Source organism: Nipponia nippon, unplaced genomic scaffold (assembly GCF_047370975.1).
Source record: "Nipponia nippon isolate SJK-2023a ecotype South Korea unplaced genomic scaffold, ASM4737097v1 scaffold_1, whole genome shotgun sequence".
Classification (NCBI taxonomy): domain Eukaryota; kingdom Metazoa; phylum Chordata; class Aves; order Pelecaniformes; family Threskiornithidae; genus Nipponia; species Nipponia nippon.
Genome location: NW_028262290.1, coordinates 122719681 through 122741646, shown reverse-complemented (window position 1 = coordinate 122741646; position 21966 = coordinate 122719681). Strand labels below are relative to the sequence as shown.

Below are 21966 nucleotides of genomic sequence, written 5' to 3'. Positions count from 1 at the left end.
GCACCCCCTCTTTGCCCAATCCACACAGGATGTGTGTCTGTGTCAGCTCCCAGCTTGATAGCCTTCCTCTTTAGCACAATCAATAAAAAACTCCTGCTTGCAGCTTTGGAAATTACTAGTCTATCGCCCGCCTCTAGCCAAGAGGGTGGGCGTCACATTCACAGATGTCCCACATCTGATGGGGTTGAGGCTAGAGGCATATTTTCCATTGGCAGGTAGGGGGAGAGACCTGCCATTGTAAAGCTGGTCCATCCACACTGCTGCAACCGCTCCTGGCTAACCCCGGGTTCCAGTGGGCCAGGAGCACCAGCAGTGTTTCGGGAAAAGCGTGGTTGTATGCACTCCACTACTGACATTTCTTCCTGCTGGCAGGCCATGTCATTTCTGTGGAAAGGAGAGGATTGCTCTAGGTGTACTTATTTTAAATGAGGATGAAGCGTCTGATGCAATGACTGTTTCCTGGTGCTTGTCACAGGTCTTACTTCAGGGAGAGGAGGGGGTGGACACTTGTCAGGAGCAGTTTGAGTGTTTCTGGTAGACAGGCAGATGCAGTGCCCTTTCTCCCTGATTCGTGTCTGTGGAAGTAGCAAAGCTGTATTAGCTCCCTCGCTAACTCCCGCTCCAAGTTCAGCAAGCAGAGCCACTCATCATGACAGCTAAAGCTGTGACAGGCCACGTCTTCCCCCAGGAACAGTGCAGGAATAACAAGAATTTGAAGGAAAAGACCTGTGCAATTCCCCTGGTTTCATGCTGCCTTCTACAGACAGTAACACCTAGTTCACATCTTCAACCTCTACTTGATATCTAATTTTATAACGTTTCAGCCTAAATCTTCACAGGTGTTCAACACCTTGGGCACGTTGGTTTTAACAGGAGGTGATTATAGAGCCAATTTTAGGCAGTTGCTTGGGGCAGGGTGATGAGGGAGGAAATGGTCTTTGAAAGGTAGTCTTGGTACTGTTGCTGCTGCTAAGAGAGAGTTCGGGCTCAGTGCTCAAATTTGGACTCACAACAGCAAACCTACCTTCAATCCATGCCAGTGTTCATGGTAAAGGCAGGTGTGACTTTCCTGGTGTAGCTCCCAGGACCTCCGTTCTAGTTTTGCCCTTTCCTTTGTTTTGCCTTCACTTTCCAAGGTAGCAAAGCCAGACCATTTATCCTTGGGTGACAAAGTTCAGTTTTGGCTATAACACTGAGAAACCTTTTGCTGGGACTGCATAGGTGATGTGCACATCTTTGAATTCTGGGCTTTGCACTTCAGTGGATAGTAACCACAGATGTTTCCATGGGGATAATACAAATAGATCAATATATGTAACTGCCACCCATTCAGAAAAAAAATAGTGGACGTGTTTGTGCTATAAGCTGGGTGAGCTCATTGTAAAGATTTTGGAATAGAGCTTGAGGAGTTTCGAGTACCATAATCTAAGAGAGCTTCCTCACATGGGGACTGGATGTTCAGGTGTGTTCATTTGTCATTCTTCCAGGAGTTTTACATGACATTCAAATCTGTCTTCCAGATAAAAATTAGTGATGCGGGTCATGGCTTTGAGAGTGTGGGCTATGGTGATTAGTCATGATATGTTTGTGACGATATCTGCTTGCCTCCCCAATACGCAATGTATTTGAATCCCCTCTGAGCCTCTTTTCATCATTTTGTTCAACAGACAAGTAAAGGAGTAAGCAGGAGCATGTCGTGAGTGCTGTTGTGTCAAGTGAAGTATGAGACTGTGCCTTGCTCTTTCCTTTCATCTTCTTGGCCAAGCTGGGGCAATATGTAGCCGAGTATTATGCCACATTTATTCTTCTTCTCACAGAAGAAAAAGCTATGTTAACTCTTTTGTGCTGGTAAAATTCTTGTGGATAAATACAAGTGACGGAACTCTTTGAAGTTAATAATTCCAATATCCAGTATAAGTCGTAGGCGCGTCGCAGGCATTGCTTTTGTGTGTTCTATGTGCTAAAGGACAATAGTTTCGCTCAAATGTGGTGGTTTCCCTCTGAGAAGTATTTTCTCTGTTTCAAAGAACCCTATCTATCATTATGACATGCTTCAAAGTGGAAGCCCAAGCCAAGCAAGCCAAGCAACAGCAGAATCAGCAGAAGATTAGAATGTGTGGCAGACAGACTTAAAATCCCAAAAGAGTCTTCTGTCAGGCACCCATTTTTACCCTAGATATCACCAGTTAATTAGTTGCTGTGAAGTCAGTGCATAGTAATGTGAAATTGTTCGGCTTTGCTGTGAGTGAGTCCCTTTTGCTTACCTCCGACTTGGGAACTGCAGTAAATGTCATGAGCCGCTGTTCAGGCCTTCTGCGGTGATGTGCTTAGACCTTGAAGCAGCTGACCCATAGGTATACCCAAATGGCAAGTTTATAGCAAATACACCTGATCAGAAGTGAGAAGATGAATCATCATCTCTAAAATATAGGACAGTTGCCAGCAAGTTTTAAAATTTTCTCTGCAGAGTTAAAGGACTTGGAATGCAACTTCCTAAAAGTGATGAATCAGTTCTGATGATTGATACAAGGCTCTAATTTTCCTGAAGGTTTTCAAAGGCTTCTGAAACGTTTCTGAAATATTCCAATAATTGGTGTTGTACAATATTAAAAATCCTGCCAAGCTGTCTAATTAAATACAGCCATAGTTGCTTCTCAAAACCCAAATTAACTACTTGGTTTGACATATTGTGAGCCCTCTTACACAGGTGGATAATTCAAGCTCCACAAGGAGCTTTGGTCACCTAGTTTCTCAGTTCAGTGGATCTGCAATTGAATCATTTCCTCTTAATGGGTGACTTGACTAAGTGGTTTCAAAGTAATTAGCAAACCCAGTGGATCTGATATTGAAGTGTATGATCAGCATCTTATCAGGAGCTACTTATTTCCTGTGGGAAACTGCGGTCGACTTCTCAACAAATTCAGAAAGCAACTTGTTGCTTCTTCTTCTAAGGAAGCTAATCAAGGAATGGTTGCACCATCCCAGGCATGTTTTGACTTGTGATGAAGTGATCCCAGCTGATTTTAAAGGCATTTTCAGAAAGTCTATTCTTTATTAGTATTGGATGTTTTATTTGGTCACTTTTAAGAAAGCAGTAATTGACTTCTTACAGACGCAGACTATTTTTTATCCACTAATACATTTTAATCTTGGTGCACAGCTATTAATGGGATATGCTTCCACTCCAGAGCAGTTCAGATTGATTTTGTTTCTACTTCAGAAATATATTACAGTAGACCCACAGTATATAAAAGCGCTCAGTGTGTTGAGATGAACTAGCCTCATGGTATTTGCAGCTTCTAATGGGAGCTCAGTACATTTAGAGAAGAAGTGGTGATTGATTGCCTGGTGCTTGGGCTAATTGATATGGCACTGAGTTAGTCAGAAGCTCTCAGCTCCATCAAAATCACACATGACATTGCTCCAGTGCCTCTTAATATTGACTGGGTGCAGCATGTTTTGGAGGAGACTTCCAGACCTGAGTGAATCTTCCTTCAGCATCAGTTACATTCTTTCCAGAAAGGCTTCCTGCCTGGAGTAGCATTACTCCTCCGCTGGAAATTTTTTAAAAGGATGTTCTCAGGTCTGTTTATTTTTTATGGGCTTGGATGCGGTCACTGAGATCCTGTGAGATCAGAAGAATGGAATGAAAGTGGCCACAGATGACACTTGAGCTATTTCCACAGCTGGATGCACACCAGCCAGAGTAGGCGGTCCTCTGCAGATGAATTAGTTCGTTGAAGTACATGATACAAAACATCTGTTACAATGAGAACAAACAAAAACAATGTGCCTTTGAAGACTGCGATTTGTTGGGAGCTGCTTGCAAGGGTGCTGAATGAGGCAAGGAAACATTTTCAGGCTTGCCCTTGTGTGAACTAAAGCAAAACTACACAGTAAAAATATCTAAATTCAATCAAGCAAAAGTCCTGCTTTTCCCAAATTCTCTTACTCTGATTCCTGATACGTCAACGGGGAGGGAGAGAGCCCTTCTGTACCAAATGTTTTTTATACCCTAAACCACTTTTAATACAATGGTATAATTCCAGCTGAGTGGCTGTAAAAACTTCGACGCTGCACTGGTACAGTAACTGTTATTCTGTCAGTCGTTCCCCACACTGCTTTATTACCAGCTGTCTTGAAGTGCAATAGACGTTTTTCATTGTCACTGCCACCTGATGACAAATAAAACCTTCAAAATGGTTTTGCTCTGAGGAGTAGCTCACAGCTCCTAGCCAGAAGTAGACCTTTCACGTTGCCTTAATGAGCAGAAGCGATCCAAACGTTCCCACCCTGTTTTACTCTTACGAGGCAGTTGCTTTTGGTTGCCTTTGATTTTTTTCTCGCAGCTGAGCTGATGAGGAAGGAGGAATACTAGATATTTCTGGAGTAAACAAACACACTGTGTGTATAAAGGCTGAAGACAAATCAATCAAAGCCAGGTATTTATTGGTTATTACAGGGCAGTATTGTTCTTGTAGACAGTTTAAAGAAAATGCAATACTCCTAACACAGTATTTTAGCCATGGTAAGGATTAATTAGATGCAGGTATATACCAAAGGACCGGTTCCTCTCTTTTTTTTTTCCTAAAATGAGCATACTAACCAGCACACAGATTTGATAGATGAGAACCGTATCCTGTATGCATAATAGGAAAAGGCTGCACTCCCAAAGCATGCTCCCAAAGAGGGTTGGTGCCCAGTCTCTGTGTGTACATAAGGTAGACAATAGTAAAAAATAAGTAAATAGAAGTTAATCCTTTAGATCAAGAAAGTAGCAGGGTTATGTGATTCTGGACCTGGAGATCCTTCTGTTCTTTCCCTGCTGATGGCCCGCTGTGTCTGCACAAGGCAGCTACATTTTTTTTTTAAAGGCTCAACAACTGAAACAGGAGCTCCCATGGGTCTCTGGGTGACAGATGGGCCATTGGGAGAGGGCATCTTTCCTGGCTTTGTACCTGTGATCCAGTGGTGGGTGTCAGGAGAGGTGAGAAGCTGCTGAGGAAGCAAAGTTAAACAAGATTCTTGTTTAGTTCAGTTGATTCTAGTTTATGCTTTCCTGATGAGCAGGGTGTCTGATTGTATACGTAGTCATAGTTTATTATAGCTGTACAAGACAATTATGTTTATCTTACTTTTATTTCCTAATACTCTTTGATCTCATACACATCAAAGATGTAAAATTTTAGTCTTGTTGGTAATTAGCTAGAAAGCAAATATGTTGCCTGTCAGTACAGAGGATACAAAGCATAAGAAATTGTCCCAGGGGAGTCTAGATTCTAGTCTAATTTTTTTTTCCCCTCATCAGATTTTTATTTCCCTTCCATCAGTTGCCTCAGCCATTAAATAAATGTACTGGAAGTAGACTTTGCCATTGTGAAATTCATTCAGCTTTTTAAACCACCTAGTCACTCAGTATGGATCCTCAATTGAGGAAAAGCAGTTTGGTACATCAAACAAAAATGTACATCAATGTTTCCCAAACTTGCAACAACCCCTTGTGGTCTGTATTGACAGAGGTTTCATGCTTGCTTGCTGTTCATTTTAAGCAGACCAGGGCTAATGCTGTGCACAGTTCTGATTTGATTCACCCATTATAGTCCAAAGGCTTTGATTCCTAACTTGTGATCAGTGCTCTGGTCAAGAACAGCAAATGAGTATATGCTAAATTATTTGGCTCTGCAGTTGCTCTTCAAAGCTATCTTTCTGGAAGGAGAAAAAGCACAGGGATTATTTTACAATTTCTGCAGCGAATCTCTGCATCAGTGCTTTATGCCTACAGCTGGTGGATTTATACGTTGCAATTTATTCTGGGGATTGACCCCTCCCCCCACTTTTGTTCATGAATTGCAAAGAGATCATTATCTTCATAAATTTGTTTACTGTCCAAAACTTTCATATGAATAATTTATGGCAACATTTCAGCCTAAGGATTGTGTTCAGTGCGCATAACAAGTATTTATTAGATGGTTTCATACTGGAAGTTGTTATTAGACTTGCTGCCTTCCTGTTCCCAGGTTGGTTGTCCTTATATTTATTAATTACTTCAGCTTCTAGACAAGATGACTGTCTTGCTATAAAATAAGATTTTGTTTCTTGATTAAACAAGTCTGCAGGCAGCCATAGGCTGCCTGTATGGCAAGTACTGCAGAAAATAAAAATAACACAAAATTTGAAATTAGGTTGTTGAAAAAAAAAATCACTGAATTATGGTCTGAATCTGAAAACAAGAACAAAATCATCTCTGCTTGGGATAATTAATTAATGACAATCTGTCTGTGGTATAAAAATCTTTTGGATACCTGCATAGTAATGTACAGTTTGGCATCTGTCTCTGAGGATTAAAGCAACGTGGAATCCTGGTAGCATTCAAGTCGGTGACAGAACTCTAATTGATTTCAGTGGGGCCAGGATTTCAGGCCAAATTTTTCAAATTCACTAAACTAAGATCTGTATGTTACTGTGATTGTTGGATTATGGAGGTTTTAACCGTTGAAATTGCAAACAGCTTCTGCTAAAAATTTGTCGTCATCTAGTTACGATTTTATGCTTCAAGCTTATGCATTTCTGCATTACTTCCCTGCATTTATAATCATTTGCAGTGACACAGGGCTGAAACACCACAAAACAGGGTCTTTCATGATACTGCAGTTCCTCGATAGTAGAAACAGTACCAGAAAATACCACAAGAAATACTACCAGAAAACCATTTCATGTACTTTTCAGTCCCACAAATGGATTTTCTGTGCGCCTGGAAAAGCCACTGCAGAACAGAAATATGGCTGCCAAGAGGTTGGTCTCTACTGGAGTTTATCAGAACATCTGCTCTTAGTTATGTTGTATCTTTTGATGTCAAAGACAAAACAAGGGTTGGGTTGGTTTTTGGAGGAAGGGGGTTCACATGGAATGAAGATTCACAAGCGTGCAGTGCACAGAGTCCAGCCCTCGAGTCCCCGTCACTCTGGAATTAATTAGGGCACTCTTTTTTCTGTCCACACAGCTCTCAAGAAAAGATGGGAGTATTACCCATTTGCCTATCATCTCGTTCCTATTTATCTTCCTTTGGATGTTTCTTGTTTCCTTTTCCTCTGAGGCTACCCTTTGCATCTGGCTAGGACTGACAAGACTATTACATATATAGTACTCTGTGAATAATAAAATTTGGCTTTGTGGGCAGAATCAAATAATAACTCTAAAACTTGTCTTGAAGTGAAAATGTGCAGAGGGAGAGAGTAGTGACATGGAAAAAGTTGTGAAAATGTTGTTTTGACTCCACTCCAGGAGAGAACTTAGGGAGTGGGGAGAGGGTGAGAAGAACAACAAAGACAAAGTATCTATAATCTCTCTGTTTTTATTTCTGGGTTATTGAACTAATTTTAAGCTTTTTTTTTTCCTTCAAATTTAGATAAATTCTGAAATGACATGTCATTTTGAAATATGGTGGAAACATTGCATTTTGACAGCTCCAATTTTTTCATTCTTTTGGTCACAATTATGTGCCAAGTGTGACCTGAATTCACAGGATGTTTTATTCTTCCTCAAAGTGTTTTTTCCATATGATTTACTGTTCATCTCAGCAATATGTGTATATCGTCCAGCTGGCCTTTTTTCTCTAGCTTATACTATGATTTATTCCTCCAAAGCATAGAGATCTTCTTACCTTCACGTAAAAGACGTCTCCCTGAACTCATGGCAGACTCAGCTGCCCAATCTGCGCTTCCCAGAAGGCTGATCGTCCACGTTGGCTCAAAGACTCACTCTGGTACATTTACCACAGTACTGGGCCACCTTTGACTTCAACATAAAATTCTGCAAATCAGACTGTGTGTGGAGCACACAAAGTCATAAAGGAGTAAAGAACATCTTCATCATATGTCAGGATCTGACTGCTGTGCATTCACATGGGCTTGTTGACAGTGACTGGTAAGAAATGGTGGTGCACCAAAAAGCTATAATAAATCAAAGCTTTTTATAGAGATTACTGCAGCATGTATGGATAAATGTGAACCAGAGAGACTTACCTAATTTACTCCAATAAATCCGTTCACATTAGAAAACTGAAGCAGCAAACTTCGACTTCATATGCCAATGTTTCTTTGGCTACTTTTTTGGCTACTCTGGTTTATGACGAAAGGCTGCACTCAAGCAGGCAGCCTGATTCTGAGAAATGCAGAACTCTCTGCATTCATCTGCTTATGCAAAAAATGACTACTGTTTTGGGGTAAGTTGAAATGGATTGTAATTTGATGCAAATAGCAAGAGGTTGCCAACTATCAGTGTAGAGAGAGGTAATAATAAAGTATTTGGTCATTCTAGGCATTACTGTAACTGGGAAGCTGAAAAGGTACTTTGTCATCTGCTTTCTGCCTTCATTTATCCAGTATCACCAGAATTCCTCTGAAACTGGTAGGGCGATGGGATGGATGTGGTCCATTCACTAATGTGGAAAATGGACCCTTTCAGGATCAGTCTTCAGTGGTTAACAACTTTCTGATAAAGTAGAGTGCCCTGAAAAGACACAGTAGTGGTAGGCTGGTGATGAACACTCTCCATAGACTGGGCAGCGTGCGGGGCAGTGACCATGCAAGCCTCTCCCCTCTGTGCCATCAGTGCTCTTCACCTTGGAGCTAACCTGCAGGGATGCAGCTGTGGGGAGGCATCCCCCCACCTTTCGCAATCCTTGGGAAGGCTGTTGGACATCACCAGTTGCAGTAATGTATTTTTGTGTTGGAGAGTTTCTCTGTGGGTAGCTGATGCCTGGACATAACTGAACAGCTGTAGCTTGATAATGACTTTCAGTCCCAGCAATGACCGAACCTGGTGACCCAGCATTGAGACTCCCTATTCTATTACCAGTCCTCTGAGCCACTCTGTTCCCACCATGTACTTTCAACATATTTAACATGTTACAGCTGTGCTCACTGCTATACAATAGTTAAGAGGGCTGCCAGCATTTCCAGTATGAACTCATATTTTAAGGATAATAACTCAGCTGTAAAAATGTGCTTCAGGCTGAAACTTTATAAGGAGGATCTCAGCCCAAGAGTGACTTTATCTGGACAAAAAAAGGGAAAATATATCAATTTAGTCATTCTTAATCAGTACATATATATTAAAAAGAAAGTAAGTAATCCTTGCCGGATCAGTTATTTACTTTTTCTTCTTTTTAGCTTAATAATAGCCAAGATCTACACCTTTTTGAACTTTTCATGTCTACTTTTTAGACTAGCTGGACCACTTGCACAATGAAGTTTTACTCACAAGGGTCAGTTTTAAAGTACTTTTCCTCAATATTTTCATCTTCTTTTAAAAGACAATAAAGTGTGGAGCAAAGTAGACTTCAGCTAGCCATTTTCTGTTATTTACTTCAGATCTGCTCAGCATGAATCAAGAGATAAAATGTTTCCTTTTCTTGATTAATTTGGACTGGAGTGTATGATCAAAACCACCTATTTTCTTCGGGCCTGCAATGGTGATGACCCACATTGTACCCCCAGTCTGAATGCTCGTGAATTTAGGAAAGTTCAGATGTAGATCCAGACCCATCCCAGAACCTGGACAACAGACAAGTTCATGAGTCCTCTGTATATCACACAGTTTGTAAAGCACTTAGCAGTCTTTGGTAGAAGGGAGACTTACAAATGTCACGCATTTGTTGTAATACACAAGCTGGTTTCACTGGAAGTACCTTAAAGTAAATGAGAACTTAAAGTATCACATTTTTAGCTATAAAATGTGTTCACCCTCTATAGACCCCTATTTTCTGACTATTGACACAAAACTGAGGGCTTGAATTTTATTTCATTTACCTCAGTTGTACCTTCACTGATGTAAATGTGGTTACCTTTGAAGTACATGCTCTGTGTGCTTACTGCCGTCGGCTTTACTAGCTTCTTGTGGTCTCATGCATCAGGGACAGAATTTTTAGGTAAGGACATTTCTGCAGCTGCAGTTTCTCCAGATTGTGCCTATATTATCAGTTGTTCAAAACAACGGAAAGCTGCACAGGTGTCACTGAGGGCATCATCCAAGGATGGTGGGAGTTGTCCAGATGCAGCAAAAGCCACATGTTGGTGGCAGTTGGCTTGTACAGAGTCGAGTCCAAGCAGCAATTGGTCTGGTTAGAGTCAGAAAAAACATAGTTAAAATTTCTAGGGGCGCGCTTGAAAAATCTGTGCCTCAGTCTTGATTTTGCGGTCTGTTACCAAGCTGGCACTGCTGGGTAGCTTTAACCAGTCAAAGGGTAAATGCCAACAGAGAACGGAGTGGATTTCACCCATAGCCTCCCCTGAGGGGTTACAAGTCCAGAAAATGAAATGCGATTTGGGATCTGGGGCAGGGCATTTAGGCCATGAAAACTTGTGGTTTTAAATGAGAGGAAGGGCAGGGCTGGAATAGTTCTCTTTCCATTACTGTGTGAGAAAGGGCTTTGTTTAACATAACAGATTACAAATCTAACAGAACATGACAGAGAGACAGATTTCCGTATTTGTCCTCTCTAATAAGGAGACATTTTAGATTTCAAGATCAGAATGAACCACTGTGATCTGGAACTGAATTGATACATAACATGAACTTTGGCTTAGTACAGGATTTCCCCCGTCTATCAACTTCAAGTCTAAAATCTATTGTTGAATGGAAGCATATCTTTAGAAAAACATCATTGCCCACTCAGGGTTTCATTTCTAGCATCTTCTGCTATCTGTCTTTCCTAACAGGCAGGATAAGAGGGATTCCTGAGAAGATTTTGTGAATATTACTGTCCCTCATCAGCCTTCCAGGACTTTTAAATTTGGAAAATGGGATGGGGAGGGAAAGGACATCATTTTCGCACCCTACATACCTTTAATCTTCCCTTGTGCAGGAGCTGCACAAAAAGGAGTTTAGACATAGGCAGCAGATGACAGTGCTCCACAGAGTGCTCTTACGGAGGATGGACGTTGGGTTTGTAGCTGAATTCGAGAGTGATGCAGCAACATCAGCCTCAGCATGTCAAGGTGGCTCTCTCCCCGCCCCATGCAGCTGGATACCTGGATTACGTGGCAGCCCCTGCATCAGCATGCTTCTGAGAGTGCAGCTCAGATTTGGGCCTAGCCTAGGAGTTAGCTCTGATGCTCAAGAGTTACCTTTGGCTCGACATTGCAAGGACCACCACGCAGTCCATGAGCAACTGTGTGAAGCATTCTCACTTCTATTGACCGTCACTAGTAAATTATGGCTTGCAAGAGCCTATCTGATCTTGGAGTTGCAGGGAGACGTCCTGGTATCTACCCATCCCTTGACCATTCTTCCCGTTGTCCTCTGAAGGATTAGGGATCTCACAGAGGAGGACCCTGCTGTCTGCCACCCTGGCACCTCAATATGTCTCCTTGGTGCTTCATTCAGTGGTACCACCTCACTTTTCTGAAAGCTGCAGATATTTTGGATATTTCCATCTAAGACTGGTTGTGGTTAGGTCCTTCTAGTGCTGTGGAGGTAACACCATGCACAGCCATACCATTTTCCTCTGGCTGTGGTTGTGTAGGATGTCATTTTGTCTTGCCTCTGGTGGATACATAGGGTTATAATACCCACCTGCTTTTCTGTTGTTTTTTTTTTTTCTCTTGTTGGTAGCCAGTTCCTCAGCATTTCTGATGTCTCCCAGTGTCAGTGTTTGTCCTTCTAATGAGTGAATCTTTTCTTCCAGCACAGCCGCTGGATTGCAGCTCACACAGCGCAAGTCCCTCCTGGTTTCGGGCAGGAAATGAAACACAGCACATTTGTTACAGATCACAGCTGCTGTCCTGTCACCGGCCGTTGTAATGTCGAGGCTAGAAGTGCACATAGAAGTAATGTCACAGACATTTCCTTCCCAAACCCAGTTAGCCACTCTCTGTGCCTGGCAAATGACCTATGTATTAAATCTCGCCAGAAAAGCAGAGATCAACAGCACAGTGTCTCAGACATTTGGTCTGATCAAATGTCTGTCGTCATGACTTCATGGAGACACACAGACAGACAGGGCTACCTCACCTTGCCCTGAAGGCTTGAGACCCAAGGAAAGCCAAGGTCCTACCATGGTAAACATGCCATACATGCTCTCATGCCACCAACCTGCTCTGCTCCTCTACATCCAAGCACAAGCTCTGAAGGCAAGTCTTTCTGTTTGGCATTTTTCTTGTATTTTGAGCATATTTCCCTGAGGAGAGTAAGTGTTCTCAGCTAGTAACAGAAGCTTTTTACTCAACTTTTATTAAATGTTGCACATAAATAAGAAGTTTAAAAACCTGCCACTGTTGCTTTTAGTTACTTTTTTCATAATAAATCCGGGACTGAGAGTTTCAAACATCAAAAAAATTATCCACATATTAAAAAAAACAGCATGGCCTGAGTAAGTGTAATAGAAATGGCAATATAACTTGTCATCCCATATGCAATTATAAGTGTGTATATATGTGTGTATATATATATATGTAAGATCAGACTAGTGAGGATGCAAATATGTCATTCTTTTTGAAAGTTTCATTTGAACCCACTAAGGCAGGGAAGTGAAAATTTAGGCTAAACACTGGTGCTGACTCATATTTTAATTGTGCTGCTTAATAATTTCCATTTTGCACCTTGTTAGAACTAGGATGTGCCGTCAAGTAGATTTTCACGCCTGGTTATAGATATGAAGGGAGGGAAAACAGCATAGCTGTTTGGAGAGGAAATATTATTTGGATTTGGCTTTAATAGATGAAACTCCATTCTAATGCTAGGAAAAACTATTTCACAGGGAAGAGTGTGATTCCCATTTATTAGGGTGGTACATCAGCCACTGGGAGACAGTGGATGAAGGAATTAGTCCACATCAGAAAATATCTATAAGAACATAAACAAAATGGCATTGCCAAGCACAACACTTTAGCATGCGTCACATACTAATTAGGTATAGATCAGGAGTTCTGTGCAGGAAATAAAGATTTGTTTTCACTAATAGTGTCGAGGTTTTGAGATCTGTGCTTATTTTGATATGGAATGAAAAGACCTTTGGATATTTTTTGTGAAATCTGATAGTGGGAAGGGCAGGAGAAGATTTGTTCTGTATATTCCAGTGGTTACGTCCCGGGCAAATCACAGCTTCGGTGTTTTCTCTTTGTCTTCTGGGGATGCTAAGCCTTAGATGAGCATTGTGAGGATGCTTTTGTTAGCGATGGCTGTTCTTGACAGAGCAAAAGTACTGTTATGTGGGTTGGATATATAAAGCCAGCATACGCCCAAGTGCACTTAAAAACTGAAGGGTAGGAAAAAACCAAAAGAAATGTGATTTCTTGTTCCCTTCTAGAATACGTCAGAAGAGGGAGCAAGAGCTGTCTGTGGCCCCACTGCGACAGGTCATTTCCGAACTGCTGTGGGCTTCTTCCTGTTAGCAGGCCCCAGCAAAGCTACTCCCATTTATTCAGGCACATAATACCAGTAATTTTATTTTATTCCTGGGTCAAGTTGGAGAAGGATATGAAAACTACCGTTTCTCTCACAGAGAGAGCACATGGGCTTGTGGTCCAGCCTGCATGTGCAGACAGTAAGGGCAAAGATACAGCGCGGGCCTCTCAAACTCTGCTGCAGAGTCTCTGTAGTATTTCAGGTATATTTTCCCTTCATAAATATTGTCCGTTTGCTCAATGGCCTTTCTCTTGAGGTCTTATTTTGGGTGGAAAGATTCAAGTCACCATGCAAAAGTCACTTTAGCCACTGAGTGACATGGGCAACTTTTTGTTTGCAACAGAAATGCTCTCTCTTTCTTTTTTTAAGTACTTTTAGATTAATAGCAGTGGTATGCTATGAAACTGACTGTTTTTTCAACCCTGGTAGGAGCATAAACTACTGACATAATATCACGGTGGTACTCCCTGACGTAATGCATTTATTAACCAGTACCAGTATAGTTGCAGGTATTGCTTTATTTGTGCACACAGTTACTGATATAAAACTCTTTCTATTGCATCAACTGCATTTTCTTTATCTCTTGATGTTCCCATTTCTATATCGTTTTAATCTGCATTTCTACATGTAGGCTAGTATCTGTATATTATCAAAAGCTGTATTTTAACCTAGGAGACAGGATATATAGTTAAAGGCAAGAAGGACAATGGGAAAGAAAACATCAAAAACCTTGGCTGTTGTTGTAGGAAAGGTGGTGCATACACAGGGGTCACCTTTGTTCTTTATTTACCGCACTATATTTGGATTCTTAATCCTTTAAGACCAGTCACTTCTGGGTAGTAACTCTCTTGGACCAATGACATATACTTTCAGCTGAGGAAAGAAGTTCACAAACATATGGAAAAAAAATGAGAAATGGAAAGCGAATGTGTCCATTGCTCCAAGGAGATTCAACTAAGGTATGAAGGTGATGTCAGAGAAGAATTTGAATTTATGCCCAAAATTAGAAATATTGCAGTACAAGGTTGTTGTTTAGTACTTGCCATAGAAGCAAGACTCAGAGTTGGTGCAGGTCTCTATCAGGTTTTGCCCATTCCAAAGTTAAAGCTGCTTTAATTTAGCGTAGGGTTTGGGCTTCCTGCTCACTTTACCCCATTTTTAGCAAGCTTTTAAATTCAACAATGTAATGAAATGAAACCAAATTCTAAGATTTGTAGAATATACATTACTAGCTGATGTCTGCTGATCTTCCTCAACATAATCAAATCATGATTTAATCTCTGATCAGCTAGTAAATGCCAAGGCAATTGGTAACTTTTCATTGAGAAAGGGAAAATAGGTTTTCTTTGATTATGAAATATAATCGTTTTTTATGGAATACCAACAAGTATCCCCAGCAGAGTTGCTGACAGAGGGCAGAGAGGACTTCACAGCTACCTTTAGTCTTCCTACTACAGTTGTGAAAGGTTGGCCACTTAACAGCCAGTTCAGAGCACTTCACCAGGCTCACTGCTCTGACAAGGGGACCCTATTTTTGCTGCTGCCTGCAAGAGGCAGCCCAAGAAGATGAGACAAGTCAATCTAGACAGAACAGTAAACCAATAGAAATATGATCGTCATTTATTCAGTATGCAGAGAGAGTACATTTATCTGCAAAAAAGTATGCATGTTGGGTTTTTTCATATTAATTCTTGATAGAAACGTCTGGTCTGATAAGTATAAGGAAAGTCATCCTTTCACTCAGTTTAATAAAACCTCAAGAAACAACATGTTCTCGATAACATAAAGACATTCACTTGGTAGTATGGTAATAACTTTTCAGATGGAATGACCTGGTGCTTATATGACTGCACAATGTGTCTGTAAACAAATTCGAAAAGTAAGTTTGCTGCTGTAATGTTTATTGGCTTTACATTGGCCAGTATTTACAAAGTAGAATTGGTTAAGCATGCTTAACTTGTTAAAACTTCCTAAATAAAGAAAAAGTAAACTGTGAAATAAGCAGATGCTTACTGTAAGCTTTAAAAACTATTTATTCAGCTGGGATTTGTGCCTTAAGTCCAATATCAGTATTAGAACACTGGAATAAAACAGAAGCCTTTAATACAGTCCATTATTCTAGAACCTGGGACTAACTAATCCTTCCTCCCGCTGGCCCCCAACTGCATCTCTCAACTAGTGAACTCTCTGTTCCTAAAGCCCCTTAATACACTTTTTATTTCTGGTGTCACTTTCCCACCCTTCAAGGTACATAAGGTGGCATGTGTTATCGCACTAACATAAGCTTCATTTCTGCTGATGCCTTTTGGTATTGGCAAATACTTAAAGATGGTTTACTTAATATAATAAACAGGCTGTATTTAGTGTCCTTCCTGTGATTTCAGCTTGTTGCCATACAGGGAGTGTACAGTGTTCGTAGCTGATAAAGTCAAGCTTCTTTCTTTGCAAGTGATAGACTAGAAAATATTCAGAAATAAATATATTCACTTTCTTATATGAAAGGTATGTCCGTAGAGCTTAGAGCATTTTAAAACAGTGAGGACTTTCAAATAAAGTGAAGAGGAATTAAAGTCTGTATGTCAATGAACTTATCTTGGGTTTATTGCGGTGTTGCAAAAATTGTGCATTTTCTTCTGTATCATTGATTCCTTACCATTTGCCCTGTTAGTTTATTATAAAGCTACTATAGCATCGACAAAATCCTATGACAAGTCATATGCCAAGAATATCTTGCCAAATTTAAAAGTCATTATAGTAACCAGTTTCTTGCAGGAATTATAAAAAAATTAATCATACTGAGGCAACAGGGCAGACCTAAATAATTGGCAGGCCAACTACTTGTTTTGGCAAAGACAGTGGCAAAAACCTCATCATAATTTCTCCTACAGGTTTTTTCAACAAAGCTGAGCCTTCAGTAGTAGTATCCATCCTAAGATGTCTCTCTGTACAGTTTACAAACTCACTAAAATCAGACATCCAAACAGATGAAGGTGAAAAATACGTTTGCTGTAGCCTTTGCCAGTCGCCAAGTGGATGTTTATCAGCAAATACCTATTACAGGCTGAAAAGAATCAAATTACTTTTAATATGGTGGCAACATCTGATGCAAGACATGGTTGTCTTCTACAGCTAAATAAGTTGAATGTGAATGGACTTGACAGCATATATTATGAAACACATTATGGTCTGGAGGCTGGGTGTCGCCCTAACAACCAGACGATATTTCCTTAATTAAGTATAATTTTTTCCCTACGTGATCACAAGAGGATTCTGCAAACTCTGGTGAATTAATGGTCTGGCAAATGCATGTAATTCGCTGCTCTAGGTAACTGTCAGCTTCAAACGCGTTAAGCTGTCTTAGGAAAGCTGCAACTACTTGATTTGTTTTCCCAACTTCTTTTCCTAACATATTAAACGGTGTATGTTTAGGGACTAGAATATATGTATTTTCTATTTAAAAATAATATGTTTACTGTCTCTGAGCAATTTTTTTGTCCTTGGTATATTTTCTTTCCAGTCCGTATTTTTTTTAAATAGTTTATTTGCAAAACCTGTCTTGCTTACTTATTTACTGAAAGACATTTGCTATCAGATTTTTCCACTGTGTGTCTGGCACTTGCGTTTGCTACACTAAATCATAAGACTTCCTTCACCGCTCCCCTTTCTTCATTTCCAGGTTCCTGAATTTATACACAGGAATAGCTATCAGTCTGTCACATCTGTAATCACAGCAAGTTCCTCCAACCATACCTTTGCAATAAACATCTTTGCAAAGAAAGCTAGGTATCTTAAGGCTTTGGGACATCCTAAATTAATTGCAGCCACTACTGCCGGGAGTGCGGGGCTACATGAAGCTGTAGTGCGGGTGTGACTTTCTGCTTACCCCGTCACGCATCACAAGTAGGAGCTCACCTTGTCTGTCACAGAAGGCCCTAAGGCAATTGTCCATCTCTAAGCCAAAGGAGAAAACTGCTCATAGAGGAAACTGAGAGCTGTTTATCAGTTGACAAATTTGGTTTGAGTGTTTATGGTTTGGTACAGTAAAAATGCTGGTATGTGGTGTGGATCATTCTGAGCATAAAGCTTATGATTTCTTACCATAACCAAAGAGTGTAGGTGGATGTCCAAACCCCAAGACCCCGTCCGGCTGCATGCTGCTCTACAGGAGCAGCCCCAGTGTCCCAGGCCACTGATTTTCAACATACAGCAAGAATTTCATTTTCCTTGGGCATGGTGCTACTTCAGATTCTTGCACTGAATCAATGCACCCCATTATGCAGGGACTACCGAATGGGCTGATGAGTGTATGCCCCGCAGATTTGCTTTCAGACTCTTTCAGCAACAGGGTAGATTTTTTTTCAGCAAAAACAGAGGAGCAGCATGAAAGAGAAGAATGTCATGCAAGGAAGAAAGAAGGGCTTTTTGAATAAAATATTAACTCTACTATGCTGAAAGGAATTTGAAAGAAATTTTGTGGTGAAAAATTTGTGACTATCTTGATTTGTAAGGACCCGTGCCAACAAGAAGGTTAGCACTCTGGTAGTTCATTGGAATAAGTTAATCAATGGGTTAATCTATGTAAACCAGTGCAAATTAATATAGCCAAGAAAGAGGCAAAAGTGTGCGCAAGTGTTGCAGGTTTGATACTTGCACTCTGATCAGCTCGTTTTATAAGCATTTATTTGGAATCACGACAGATATTCTGTGGAGGCTAGTTTCTGTAATTTGGCAAATTTCTCTAGAGACTCTTGTCAGTGCAGGAAACGTAATCCACTATGTGACATAAAACAAGCGCGTGCGTATTTCATATGCTGAGTGTATTACAAAAAGGACTGACCAAGCCGAGCCTGCCTCCTCTTTATCATTGCATGCAAGTAATGAGTTCACAGAGACTGCAGAACTGCAGCTTCTCAGAAAGGATGTGCATAGACAAAATATTGCTGGAAGGTGAGAAAAAATTGAATTGGTACTTCCCTGCATTTTTTACGTTTGTTTAGTTTTTATTTGCGACTGAAAATTTGACATCTTTTGCTTCTAATCAGATTCTTGAGAATGCAGTCACATAGCTCTACGTAAATGTGAGACACACTTAAGAACAGGTGTGCTGTGGGTTTCAGAACTAGTTTATTTTAAATTCCTCTTTATAGGTGGAAAAAACGTCAGTTTTCCTTTTTTTTTTCAACAAATAGATTCTTCCACATTTTCCACACTTTGTAGCAGATGTAATGTAATTGTGCATATTTATAATGTGTGCACACAAACATACATATGCACAAAGTAGAGCTATTTTTTCGTATGAAGAAATAGCTAGAAATACCTCCTTATTTAACTATCTGCAAGAGAAAGAGCAGCCCACTCTGTTTCTAACTGACTTTCTCTAACCAACACAGGAAGTAGCATTTTACACCATAGAACTGAAGAGAACCAACACTTCACTAAGGCATGAGGTTACCAACATGGCACCTTGGGGAGTGGGAGAGCAAAAAACCAAGGAATATGAATGGCAAAGAAGCTTTCTCCAAAGCTCCTCTGGCATGTCTTTTGTTTCATTTTTGTTCAAAGTCTTGTTCTTGCTTTAGTTCATATGCTCTTTGTTATTAATGTCTTTGTTTTTCATGGAGAAGAAAAATGCTTTTAAATGCTGTGTATGTGTTTTAAATGGGTGTCACTGCCAAACTTACTGTCAATAGCTAGTCTTACTTAATCAGTTGCAAAACGTCATGAGTAAGGGTTCTTAATTGAGACTGGAAAAATCCAAGAGAATTACCATAATAGGTTGAAGATCTCAGAGACTGAAGGTTTTGGAAGTCAGAAAATTGGGGACATATGTGTTCTCTCTGTAAGATTATTCTACATAGGATATGGAAAAATAGAAATGACAGGTATTTTGCAATACACAGTAGTATTCATCATAGAAAGACATATGCATTTGTTTGTCAGAAGCAATGAAGTAAAAAATGACACTTAATTGAAAGTGACATAAAATGGCCTCATTAGTAGTACAAATAATATATGTGTGTAGCTTGGTTGTCAATAGGAACAAAACATATTTCCTCTGACAGATATATTAGTCTCTTTTAAGTTTCATGTCAAGTTTGCAACCACGTTCACTCATTTAGAGAATGCTGCTTTTTTTTTTAAAGTGAAATGGTGACGTGTAAATGGTGTATGTTTGTAGGGTGCTGTGATAACACCAACAATGGACCACACTATGTCAATGCAGCCAGCGAGCATGATGGGCCCTCTGACCCAACAGATGAACCACCTTTCCTTGGGCACAACAGGAACGGTAAGATCATAGGTTATATTATTTACTTTTTATATTGCAAAACGTTTATTGCTTACTGAGTTTCTCAAGGTAATTTATTGCTCTTGGGTTTTCAGTGCTTCACCTTTTTGCAGTTTAACATTGCTATGGCTTACTTTGTTTTTTCTCCATGTCCAGAGATGTCTGGCCCTGTCCGGGCAAACATATCAAAGTGCCTTTCATCATGACCTAAACATGATGTACTACACAAACAATACCCTTATATCGCTACATCACGCAAACATGTATCCACAGATATGTTTCTAAAACCTTCATACAGTCAGCATTAGGTATTACAGAACAGAACTGACAAAGACGTATGAGTAGTAAAACAGTAGGTCAACAAAACCTGCTCTGTACTTAGCAGGAATTCTCTGTACTCATGTGAATATGGAAGTACTCCTCTATCAATTTGGTTTTTAATCAGAGATTGTTTGCTTCTCAGTCTAGAAAGTTTTATACCACTGGGAAATGGGAGTTCTGGCTTCGTGATAGGATCCAATACTCACTTCTAACCCATAGCAGCCAGCCGTACATAGTTTGCTCCAGGCTCAGAAATGTGATTTTGGGTCAAGGTCAGCTGTGTTTCCAGTATCTTATATTTAAACATGGACATTTCAACAATTATTTTCTCTTTAAGCTGTGTAAGTTAGACTCAATTCCCAGAGTCAGAGAAAGGCAAAAAATACTGTTAATAGGTATTATGAAAACTCTCTGAAATGTTCCTAAACTACAACAACCTACACACAATATATGGTGGTTTGATATGTGAACGTGTGCACACTGCATGTACGTGTATATTTTTACAAAAATGCAGGCATAAACATTACACTTGTATGTCTTTAGCAGACACGTGCTTTACATAATAATTACATGAAAGATCTATTATGCCTTTACAAAATTTTTTTCTGTTTCACCACTGTACTACTTGATACTAATCTATAGGAACAGTTTTCCAATTTTGGTTGGTTTTTTTTTCTTTTTTAATTGAATAATGTACTGAATAAAGTTACATCCTTACAAAGTTATTTAACTCACTGTATTGGGTCTTCTCTTCCTCCTCTCTTCTCTTCCTCTCCTTTTTTCTTATCTGTTGAATTTAATTCTAACTGTAGTGTCTTTTCCCTCTTTAAAAATAACTTTATTGAGATATGAGACTTCTGCATTTATTTGTGAGGAAACTCGAATATGGTAGTTCATTGTTTATTCCTGTTATTTTAAATGTTTCATTCAACAATCAAAAGAAGTAGGAATTAGATCTCAAAGTTAATAACAGCATTTTTCCCCTCTGAAGAGTTGAAACTGAAGGACTAGTGAGAATTTCTGCATGTGTAATTATTGTGATTCAAAAGTGTGTTTAAAAATTAAGGCAAGGAAATGGAAAATGAATTCCGGTTGTGCTGCTGGGCAGCTCCTATGGATTTTTCCGTCTGTCTGTCATTTTCATTTCCATGACTCTTACAGACGTTGTCTTCTGTGCTCATTTTCTCACAATCTTAATGCAAACTAGAAAATTCCCAGCTAATGTTCTCTTGAACTTGAGACCACTCTTACAATGCTTATAGTAACAAATCTGTAGTAACAAATCCATTTGGGGAGGCAGGGAAAGGAGTCTGAAAGGCAATGGGTGATCTAGTGGGTGATAATAAAATCCTGTATTTATTTTACTGCAACTGAAAGTAAAGAAAATCTTTCCTTCCTTTTCCTAGCTCTTTACACAGTCTTATCTTTCAAGGTCACAGCATTCCCTGATAACTTCAGAGGTATACCATATAGGTTTATGTTTACTATCTTTAAAACTCCTAACTCATTTGCAGAAAACTTAAAGAGCAAGAAAGAGTAAATGATTGATGGGTGTTAAAATATCCATAGGCTTTTCATATATCTTAAATGACACTATTTTATCGCATACAGGATTTCTCTTTGGTAAAAACACCATCAGCACCATATTCAGTTAAAGTCCTCATGCAAGCAGGATAATCATGGAGGTCATCAGGAATTCCTCCTGTCAGGAATTAAAGGGAGGACTTTAGGATTTGGGCTGCCAGTAGCAGTTTTATTGGCTGTATCCATCCTCACTTGAAATTGAATCTTCCTAACATGTTCTGTTACAGAAAAAAATGTGGGGAAAATGGACAACCTATTTAGAGATATGATTTATTTAGAGATATTTTTACTTCATTTACTCTGAAGTCTGAATTTCAGTCCAGAGAGAGGAGCATTCAGAGCATAAAGCCATGACGAATTGAGCCAAG

The 21966-nt window shown here is 39.8% G+C and overlaps 1 protein-coding gene across 7 annotated transcripts in view; it reads left to right on the top strand.

Annotated features, from left to right (window-relative positions):
* The window catches only part of RBMS3 (RNA binding motif single stranded interacting protein 3), a 720325-nt gene that overhangs the window by 663127 nt on the left and 35232 nt on the right, over positions 1-21966 (top strand). For all 7 annotated transcript variants that reach the window (XM_087770865.1, XM_087770854.1, XM_087770845.1 and 4 more), the window contains one exon: positions 19583-19693. In XM_087770865.1, the coding sequence (XP_087626991.1) occupies positions 19583-19693 (111 nt within the window). The remainder of the gene's footprint in view (positions 1-19582; positions 19694-21966) is intronic.